The sequence below is a fragment of the Chrysochloris asiatica genome, unplaced genomic scaffold (genome assembly GCF_000296735.1).
Source record: "Chrysochloris asiatica unplaced genomic scaffold, ChrAsi1.0 scaffold00043, whole genome shotgun sequence".
Classification (NCBI taxonomy): Eukaryota; Metazoa; Chordata; class Mammalia; order Afrosoricida; family Chrysochloridae; genus Chrysochloris; species Chrysochloris asiatica.
In genome coordinates, this window is record NW_006408561.1 from 4,865,053 (window position 1) to 4,876,459 (window position 11,407).

Here is an 11,407-nt window from a genome sequence, read left to right on the forward strand (position 1 = left end):
TCTGAATTATCTGAGGAAACTTTTTACTGCCTCGGCTCTAAAAAGGGGTTTCAAACCCATTATTGTTCATGGATATCAAACATAACTGAATAATCAAATAAGGAGCAGTTCTGACTTCTATCCCAGGTGGCTATCGCTTGTTCCTCAGAAAGATTTGTTCCCAGGACTCCACGCACTGCCAACACAGTGAAGGCATTAAGAGAGGCATTGTAAAAGAAACCATTTTCTCAGAAGCTACAATTACTGGAGTTAGAAGCATAGAATGAACAATATTAGGACCAAATAAAATTATACAGAGGTAGCCAACCAGTGAGTTCGCAAAAACCAATGAACCCAGGACGTCAGGAGGTCACTTCCTTGGCCCTCAGAGCCACTAACAACAAAATAGTTAATTTTCTTATTTTTCTTTGATATAAAGAAATCATGGCACAAAAGGCAATTTGCAGTGACACACAGAACTAGTCATCAGAGAAGCCTTGGTTCAAACTCAGGCAGTCTGTCTTGGGTGTGTAAAACATTAAGAACCCGAGGACCTGTTTTCTGTTATTGGCATCTGAATGGTAAATAAGTACATTCCTTGCTACAGGTGGCTTGAGGGTTGCAACGATCTTTTCTCCTAGTTAATACCTTTTGATAGCTATTGTAGGAAACAAGTGGGGACCTATGGCACAAAGGCCCAGCTCCACTGGGTGCCATCTCACTTGTCTTGGCTTTTGCCCCCTTCTACAAATCTGGACTGTCCATCCAACTTCCTTCTCAGCTCATGGTATTTCCACAAGCACATGCCCTGTACTGAGGACACACTTTTATTCTAAAGTGCATGTGCAGCACATCTTGCATAATATCATCAGAAATCTCAATGTTCTCCTCTGGGGCCTGGCTGTTGGAGTGTTTAGTAAAGGAGTATGGCTGGGGCAGCACCTGTGCACTATGGAGCCGATGCCTGGGCTTGATTCTCTGCTGCCTTCAACATTTCTTCAAGACGGCTGGTGCCACAGCTTGCCTCCATCTTTTGAAGAGGACAGCCTAGCACCTTGAAGTTCCTTTCATCACAGTCAGGGGTGATTCCCAACTCAGGCACAGCCAGGGAAGAAGATGTGGGGCTTAGTCTGATGGCCGCATTGTCTTTAAATCCAAAAACAGGAGTTCCCAGGCCTTTTCTTAGCAAAGACTGCTTCTAGTGTCCTCAATCATCCACCAGCCATGGCTCTGCACTTGCTAAGTTATCACTTAGCGTCTCTATTTTATTAATCAGAACCAAAGAAAGGGTTTGTTAGCATCACCAATCAGGACTACTGCCTGGGTTAAAGTTTGTTGTTGTTGTTGTTGTCAGGTGCCATCAAGTTGGAACCGACTCATAGCGACCCCATGCACAGCAGAACAAAACTATGTCCAATCCTGGGCCAACCTCACTACCGCTGCCACACTTAACGCCATCAATGATGCCACCTGGCCGATCCATCTCGTTGGAGGTCTTCCTCTTTTTCTCTGACCCTCTATCCTACCCAATATGACATCCTTCTCCAGCGGCTGTTCCCTCCTGACAATATGTCCAAAGTATGAGAGATGGAGCTTAGCCATCCTGGCCTCCAAGGAGCACTCTGGCTGCACTTCTTCCAAAACAGATCTATTGGTTCTTTTGGCTGTCCATGGCACTTTTAGTATTCTCCTCCAACACCACAACTCAAAGGCATCAATTCTTCTACAATCTTCCTTATTCACTGTCCAGCTTTTGCATCCATATGAGGTTATTGAAAATACCATGGCTTGGGTCAGGCAATAGAAATGTTTCCTTTAACTTGGGCAACCTTATGTAAATGTTTTGACTTTAATATTTGGAATATTGAAAATTATACATAAACTTGGTCCATTACCTGTCACACTGTAGCATGGAAACCACAGGAATAATGACTTAAGGACTCTACAAGCTGAACCTATGAGTCACTTGTTGTTAAGTGCCATAGAATTTGTTTTGACCCATAATGACCCTGTATAGGATTTCTAAGGAGCAGCGGGTGAGCTTAGACTGCTGACCTTGTGGTTCAAACCAACTTCACAGTGTAGCACGTTAACCCCCAGTGCCAGACCAGGACTCCCCTGGCTATACTGTTCATATCCAGGACTCAGATTATTCAAGTGCAGGCCTTCATCTTTCACTCAGTTTGTATACAAGGTCACCATATCCATTCTTACTGGTCCCTTATCATTTCCTTTGAGGACCAGGAGATGTGCTTCCCTAAGGCCCAAATCCTGTCTAGTGACTGAATCATCTAGTTGCCCCAAGTTTTCAATCCTGTTTTCTAATTTTGCTTTCGGTAACTACCCAACCCTCCTCCCAACAGCATTTGCTATCTATTTTGATAGATTTCTTGAAGGTTTGAGCCCATTCTGCCCACATGCAGAATGATCAGGGAGCTAATGCAGATTGTGAAGGGGATTCCCAAGAGAGTTGGTCTTTGGCTCACACAAAATCCTGAAGATTTAACTTAATAGAAAGGCAATGAATTCCCATTAAAGGATTTAAGAACCCCCCAAAACAAGATGGGTTTGCCACATTCCCCATTTTCACTGTCTTTATTTTTCCAGGCTGACCATATTCCTATGCCTCTCTTTTTCTCCCCAGCAGATAACTGCCTGAGAAAAGGTCTTTGTCCTGCCCACCCCTGTCCACATGCTCCGGAATATTTTATTGCTATTAATACCTCAGCCCTAGCCGCTCTGCATCTGGGAAGCTGATGAGAACACGATAATGCCGAGACTGTTTCGGGCAGAGCCAAGTTAGGATTAATGAGGGTTAAAGGGCAGCCCTCCTGGCATGGTGCTGTAGGATAAGCACTGGACTGCTAACCACAAAGTCAGTGGCTCAAACACACCAGTTGCTCCTTGGAACTGACTTCATGGCACTTAAGGAGTGTCCAATATCAGTAAAAGGCAAGCCACCACAGTACAACAAATTCTGACAGGTGGTAAAGTTGGGATGGGGGCCGGGGTCACTAATTCCAGCAACATAAATGAGGCAGAATTTGTGTAAGCCCACAGGACATGGCTAATTGGAGAGACTTTGCCTAAGTAGTCTCCAGTATTGAACTTTGTTTTTTGAGTTAATACAAAAAATGTTTTGGGATATTTGGCTAAACATCAGATGCCAAGGTTTAAACAGTCCAACTGACTGGTGTAACATCATAGGATAAGAACTGGAGTGCTAAATGAAAGGCTGGTGGTTCCAATCCATTAACTGCTCCCTGGCAACTTTATACAGGGTCACTATGAGCTAGAATGACTCAATGCACTTAACAACTACAGTAGACTAATATTCGCTATCTGACAACTTAGACTATTGAGAAATGTTGTTGAAACAAAAATATTAAAAAAAGATCCAATCCTTTTCATATTTAATATTTTAGAGATCTCTTAGGCACCAATCTTTATTTAAAAGAAATATTCTTCTGATATTTGCCAATTACTCATATTTTGACTTTTTTTTTTCTTGTCTTAGCCCAGAGGGTATTTTTTGTTTTAAAAGGTCTAAAATGTCTTTGATTTAGCTTTTCAAATATCAACACTATAGTCTGTAAAGTTTCTTAAGTCTAAATCAAACCTTAAAAATAAGCACCATCTGTCAGAAAGGAAATGACTTCTACATGAATGGAGATTAGTAAGTGCGTAGATTGATTCCATAGAGTATTTCTTTTATTGTAAATGTCATCAGCTCTGAGCCCTGGGAAGTAGAAATAGCCTTATTAAAGAGATTCAGACATTGTGACAGTGTTCAGCAAAATTAGATTTTTCTTATGGGGAATTGCAAATACTTGAGTATTACAAGACCTGAAGTATTACCATAGCTGACCACATATGTTCTCATTTTTGTCTTCTGCCAAAAGATTTGGTCTTTTGCCATCATGTATTCAAGAAAGAAAAAGAAAAAGAAAAGAAAAAAAATCCTGTGCTCTATATCAACTATAAGGAAATTGTAAAATGCCGGTAAGGTAGGACAAGTAATGAATGACTAGAAGCAGAAAGTCTTCAGAATGCAGGTGGATGGGGTTTTTCAGCCCAGACAGCTTCACCCAAGACCGACTACACCAAGTCTGCTCCTTACCACACACAGCCAGGTGCAAGCAGACAGGCAGCTAGCTTCTGGGCATCGCATGCCACACTCAGTGCCAGATTTAGCAGGAGGTTGCTTGGCAAAGTTCTCCAACAAAAAATATATCATCTGATAAAAGAGAAATGTATCTAAATAAAGATACACCATGTCTTCTGTTAGGAAATGTGCTTCCCAGGAGATTGAAGTCAGATTTGATTTTCAACTATACATTATGGCTTTCATCATGATGTGAAACAAATAAAATTGTGGCAGTGGTTTCTTTTTTTCTTTTATTCACAAACTTATTTTTAAGGAGAAAACATATGAGATAGATTAATAATGTGACTCTTCTTTATCTATCTCCAAATGCTTGTTCTCTCTCATTTTGTTTTTTCTTTCAAAGGCATTTCCAAAATGAAAAGGAAACATACTCCCTGACATTCTGTGTTATTTCTAATTTCCATGTGAAAAATGAGACAGACAAAGTGACATCTAAAAACACTGAGGATTATATTTTCAAAAACAAGACGCTAATTCAGAAGTTCTTGCTCTAAGTCTTCACTATATTACCACAGTGAACTAATAAATAATCAAAGCCCAAGGCAGTTACTTACGTGTAGTAACGACCAGTGAGTTTACAATGATGAAGTTATCAATAATAACAGTGATCAGTGAAGCGGGAAAAAAATTCAAATGTTGAGTGTGCTTCACTATTCTGTTTATACAATATTGAAACAGCTATAATATTCAAACACCCAGAAAACTCGAAGCTATATGAAATAACAACTGATAGCTCTGAAATACTGCAACACTGAAGTTCTTAATGACCAAAAAACAGGTGAAATTTTGTTTGGTACAATTTTAGTTAAGCTTATCAACACAGACTATATATTTTTGTTATCCATGTAAGACATACACAAAACCTTTATTAACTGACTAGATTGTTCAATAAATAGAACTCTCCATAGTATGACTGTTAGGGATGAATGAGCTTATAATTCAGTGAGACCCTTTTAAGAAGTTCTAGTCAATAGAACGGTATGTTTAAATTGGTCCTATTCTTTTCAACACCAAAAACCTCCAACTCCTTTACAAGATAATTAATTCCTCTGAACATCATCTTAAAAGGGCCTCACTTGACTTTTGTAATAATAAATCACAACTTTAGGATTGCTCTCCAGTCTCTGTCCTATGAGTTCTTGAGGAGTTTCCATCCACAGCAAGACAGCACATAGATCTTTCCATGGGGTTTCCATTTGAGGTTCACAGTACAACTTTATCACTTTTTGCAGAGCACCCTGCCCTTCTCTAGGCTTTTGATATAACATAAAATTAATAATGGCATGTGGTGTTCCTTAGCATAACTTGCCAAAATGTGATAATTTCCTTAGAAGAAAAACCATGGGCTGCAATCACACGCCTGAGCTGACAGACATCCAAATGGATCCTATATAAAAAGAAAAGGTTGGTGTCTTCTGGAATATGAATGTCCACTTTTAATAAATTCAAACAGATCCCAACATAAACATCTTCAAACTTGATGGGCTTTACATGACCCATCATTTCATAAATCCTTGGTACCAAATCTCTGGACATTATGTATCCCAGCCCGCTGCAGTAGGGAGGAAACACCTTGAAAGGATACTCCTGATATGAAATATGGGATTTTTGGTAAAATCCTCTATAGGAATAATTATCAATTAGAGGATAACCTGTGAAAAACTTCTCAGACTGATTTAAGTTTAAAAGATACTTCACTAAATTGCCAGTATTGATGAAAACATCAGTGTCGGTCTTCATGACATACTTAGCATTGGGGCAAAACTCAGTCACCCACCTGAATGCCATAATTGTTTTCAAGGTCAGGTTATTATACGTGTCTAAAAAATCTTGGCGAATTATATCACCATAAAGAAGGTTCTCATCCTCTAAGGTCAATGCTAACATTTTGTCTTCCCTTTCAGCCTGTTGGCCTAATAAAAAAAATGTAAGAACTTCATATCCCCACCAAGACTTTTTCTCACCCCAAGTGACTCTAATGGCCTGTCTGGCTTTCACATCTGAGGGGTTTGAGGTGACCAGGATGACAAGAAATGGGTTTTGATGTGAGCAGTTTGAATGTTCTCGAAGTGTGAAGTGAAAGTCTTGTCTGTAAATTGGCTCATACTCATAGAAGTACATGAGGTTTACACGTTCTATCACATTGTAGTGGGGAAGGCTGAAGTACCATATCACGAGGAAACTCAGGAGTGACAGCAGCAGAAGGCTCCATTTGAGGGATCTCAGTGACATCCTACTTGGAAGTGTGGTCCAGAGAGCCAGGGCCATCCACAGCAGCTGGGAAGCACGCAGACTTGAGGTTCTGGAAGATTTATCACAGACCTGGTTAGTATTACTGCACCACCCAAGACACATTCTCAAATGATATCTGACTATCTATTCAAGGGCAAGAAAGTAAGAGAACAAAGCACAATCCCAAATCCTAACCTAAACCTATTTAATTTCATTAGGCTATAAATGGATGTGCACCAACAAACAAGAATAAATGCACTTGAGATTTTTACAGCAAAATCAAAATTAAAAACACATCCTTGGTTATTTTGGGCAAACTAGTATCTATTTTGTTAGTATACACAGAATATTTGAGGGGACTTCAAAAAGTTCACAGAATAATGGAATTAAAACAGAATGGAACTTTTTGGAGCCCCCTCGTAAGTGATAGCAAACACATAATAACTATGTTTATTACAGGATTTTGTCCTAGATGCTCACAGGACAAAAGAGATGGGAAATGGCAGGTAGAAAAATAATCTACAATTAAAAAAATAAACCACATTTCTTCTTTGTTGTTGTTAGGTGCTATCGAGTTAGCACCAACTCACAGAGACCCTATGCACAACAGAATGAAACATTGCCTGGTCCTGGGCCAACCTCACAATTGTTGCTACTCTGCCATCATTAAAATGAAGTAGAGGATCTGATTTAAGAAGGGAAATTAAGAAAAAGGCCTTTTTAAACTGTGTAATCAGATATGGGTTCTAGCAAATCTAGAGTAAGAAAAATCCTGCAATTCCAATTATCCAAGGTGATCTGCTGATGGGGATAAGATAAAGGTGGAGACTCCTTCATCTGAGAGTGACAAGTCTTCTAGACTCAAATAGAATAAACATCTCATGAATTTATAAATAAATACTCAGACTGTGACATAGTTTTTACTTGCCTCAAATTCTATCCCAGTCTCGTCTTTCTATCATTGGCTAAACTCAATGCTTACTCTGGATCCAAACAAAATCAAACTACTTGCCACAGAGTCAATTCCAACTCATGGTGACCCCACCTTGTTACAGAGCAGAACTGAGTTCCATAGGATTTTCTTGGCTGTAGATAAGCACTTGACCAGCCCCTCCTCGGAAACCCTACAGAGGGTTGCTATGAGTCAGAATCGACTTGATGGCCTTTAACAACAATCCTTAAAGAAGCAGATTTTCAGGACTTTCCTCTGAGGAGCCACTGGGGGATGGGAGTTCAAGTAGCCAACCTTTTAGTTAGTAATCAAGTACGGCACTTGCACCACTATGTTTATATTGTTGTTAAGTGCTGTGGAGTCAGTTCCAACGCAAAGTGACCCTGTATAGGGTTTCCAAGGAGCAGCTGGGTGAGTATGAATCGCTGACCTTGTAGTTTAAACCCATCTTGCAGTGCAGTGCCTTAATCTGCAGCACCACACCAGGATTCCTCTTGTACCACTATGTTATTGGTAAGTAATGTCGAGTCAGTTCTGACACATAGTGACCCTGTTTAGGGTTTCCAAGGAGCAACTGGTGGGTTTGAACTGCCGACCTTGCAGTCTGCGCTCCAGTGCTGATCCACAGTGCCACGCCAGAAGTTCTGCACCACTATAGTGAGTGCTTAAATTAAAGGCCTGTTCTTAGTTTGCCATTTCAATCTATTCAGAAATACTATACCAGATTGGAATCACGAACCTCCCTGAATACTTGTCTTTACATAGAACATTCAGTTGGGACAAGAAAACAGAGCTCTGTGACACAGAGCAGTAAGATGACCCACAGGAGAAATTGGTTTACAATCTGAGATCCCAGAGAGCTTTCCTGGTATCTTGCTCATAGGTCTCAGTCTAACAGATGCATGTTCTAAGTGTTCACTAGACTACACCAGGTACTTACTACAGGGTCCAAAGGCAGCAGGAGATGGGATAAGGAAGGAAATCCCAAGGAACCATGTAAACCTGGCATGACAGTATAGTACATATTTTATATAAAATGCTAAAGAACTTCAGAATAAGAAAAAGATCAACTCATTGAGGGGATGGATGGGGAAGGCTCTGACAGGTGCCCTGTTCACCCAAAATCATGTTGGGGAAAGGGTTTCCTGGAAACCCAGAATTTACTATGGAGGGTGTAAATGGCTAAGAGTCAGGTCTACCAAGGGTTCTACCTTGGGTCAATTTTAGACTTTCAATTATGAATTTAGTAAAGGTTTACTGAGCAGACCAGTTTTACATTCAGCAAATTATAAACTTTGCTTCCACATACCATATAAACTTTCCCCTCCATATACCATCAATTAACAGTATTTACGTCTATTCACTTTGATTCTTATATTCCTCCTTGTGTCTCGTGTTCCTTTCATCTTTCCTCTGCTAACCTCCCTCTTATTGTATTTTGCCTACCCTGTTATCCATGTTAACATGTGGCACTGTGGAATAATGTGTCAGACTGCAAAGTTGTTTGAACTGCAAGGTCGGTGGTTCAAGCTCATCAGCTGCTCCTTGGAAACCCTATACAGGGTCACTATGGGTTGGAATTGACTCAATGGCACTTAACAACAACAACAACAACAACTCTTTACCTAGTGAATAATTTCCACCCCATGGTAACCATCACAGAGTGTTCCAGTTAGCAGGAAAATCTTTTCTTAACTTTTTACAATAATGAACTCATACAATATTTGTCCTTTTGTGATTGACTAATTCCACTCAGCATAATGTCCTCCAGGTTCATCCACATTGTGAGGTGTGTAGCAGCCTCATCTTTCCTCTTCAATGCTGCATAATATTCCATTGTGTGTATGTAACAAAGTTTGTTTAACCATTCTTCTGTTGATGGACATCTTTTTGCTATTGTGAGCAGTGCTGCAATGAATATGGATATACATATATTTAGTCCTGTCACAGCTCCTCTTTCTGGAGGATATATACCAAGTAAAGGGATGGCTGGGATCACATGGTGTTTCTAGTTCCAACTGTTTGAGAAAGCACTAACTGTTTTCCACAGTGGTTGAACCATTTTACAATCCCACCAACAGTGTAGGAGGGTCCCAATTTCTCCATACTTTTGTCAGCATTTGCTGTTTTATGTTTTATGAACGTTGCTATTAATGCTGGTGTAATATGAGTCCTGGTGTGGCGCCATGGTTTAATGTGTCAGACTGCAAAGCCGTTTAAACTGCAAGGTCAGTGGTTCAAGCTCACCAGCTGCTCCTTGGAAACCCTATTCAGGGTCGCTATGGGTCGGAATCAACTCAACGGCACTTAACAACAACAACAAAAAAGATGATAATCTCGTTGTTTTGCTTTGCATCTCTCTATGGACTCCTGGTGTAATGCTATAGGATCAACACTGGACTGCAAACTACAAGGTTGGCAGTTCAAACCTACCAGGTGCTCCTTGGAAATCCCATGCAGGGGCGCTATGAGTCAGAACTGACTCCATGGCACTTACCAACCACAAATGGCTAATGATCGTGATCAGTTTTTCATATGTCTGTTGGTCACTGAATGTTTCTCTGGTGAAGTGTTTGTTCATGTCCTCTGCCCATTCTTTAATTGTTTTATTTGTTCTTCTAGTTGAGGTATTCAAGTGTTCTATAGATATTGGGAAGTATTTCTATGTCTGGTATTTCATGACCAAACGTTTTCCCCAGTCTGTGGGTTCTCTTTTTACTCTTTTGGTAAAATTCTTTGATGTACATGTCTTTTAGAAGGTCCTAGTCATCTATTTTGTCTTCTGCTTGTGTGTTTTCTGTTATGTTTCATAGTGTATTTATAGCATGTATCAGAGCCCCTAGGTTTGCCCCTAGTTTTTCATTGATGGTCTTTGTAGTTCTAGGCTTTACATTTAGGTCTTTAATCCACACTGAGCTCAGTTTTGTATGTGGTGTGAGATACAGATCTTGTTGCATTTTTCTGTAATGGACTTTTAATTTTTCCAGCCCAGTGCCATTTGTTAAAAAGACTCTCTCTTCCCAATGTAATGCAATTTAACCCTTTATCCAAGGTCAGCTGACTGGAGGTGGATGGATTGACTTCTGGGTTCTCAATTCTGTTCCATTGATCTATGTGTCATTCTTTGTACCAGTACCAGGTTGTCTTGCCTACTGTGACTGCATAGTAGGTTTTAAGATCCAGAAGTGGGAGGCCTCCATCTCTTAAAAAAATGATGTTGGTACTTGGATTGGGATTGCAATGTAGAGATTGCTTGGGGTAGTAGTAACATTTTTTACAATGTTAAACCTTCCTATCCACAAGCAGATATACTCTGTACCTCAGTTTAAGGTAGTTTTGTCTGGTGTTGGCTGCTATTTATTGCTGATCAGGTGGGATAGGAGCTGGTATTGGTTCTTGCACAGTTGGAAGAGCTGCAGAGAGTACATTGTGGCTGGGCTACATGGGCATAGTTGCTTTCTCCTGTCACGAGGGAAAGAGGAGTGACACGCCCCACCTCCTCCAGTAGATACACATGAGGAAGGAAACAGTATAAATAAGCAAGAAGCAACAATGAAGAGAGAAAATAATAAAGGAGAAAAAAAAAATTAAAAACAGGCAGTAAAGAGGAAAAATCTAATATAATAAAAAGAGAAATGAGGAACAAGAAAATGTAGCTATAGAAGAGAAAATAAAAAGATGAAATAAAAATAAAAATAACCCTTAGCAAAACCAGGGAGAGAGAAGTTGAAAAACAGAAAGAGAGTAGAGTATAAAATGATCAAAAGGGGACAAAAAAGAAGAGGATAAATGAAAAACAAAAGAAAAGAAGGAAAGATAAAAGTGGAGAGAGAAAGGATAAAATTCATGGGAATGGCAAGAGAAGGAGGAGGAGAAGAATAAACAAAAAAATAATGAACCAACAAAAGGGAAAAACAAATCCTGAAACAACAACAAAAACAGTGCAGCTGTTGGACCAGGAGAGAAAACTCTAGGTCAGCCACAAACACGGTGAGTTGGGAGGAATGTGGAAGCAGAGTTCCTGGCCCTAGATGGAGAGCCTATCTACGTTCAGGGCACTCAATCTGGAAGTAGTT

At 40.0% G+C, this 11,407-nt stretch overlaps 1 protein-coding gene across 1 annotated transcript; it reads right to left on the reverse strand.

The window, feature by feature from the left end:
• Positions 1-5,419: 5,419 nt before the first annotated feature.
• Positions 5,420-6,415, reverse strand: B3GALNT1 (beta-1,3-N-acetylgalactosaminyltransferase 1 (globoside blood group)). The gene has a single exon (XM_006861792.1). The coding sequence runs from the start codon at positions 6,413-6,415 to the stop codon at positions 5,420-5,422; it is 996 nt and encodes a 331-aa protein (XP_006861854.1).
• Positions 6,416-11,407: the final 4,992 nt, after the last annotated feature.

What these genes read in the sequence shown, in the direction of transcription:
- B3GALNT1 (XM_006861792.1), bottom strand. Translation starts at nt 6,415, where the DNA reads ATGGCCCTGGCTCTCTGGACCACACTTCCAAGTAGGATGTCACTGAGA.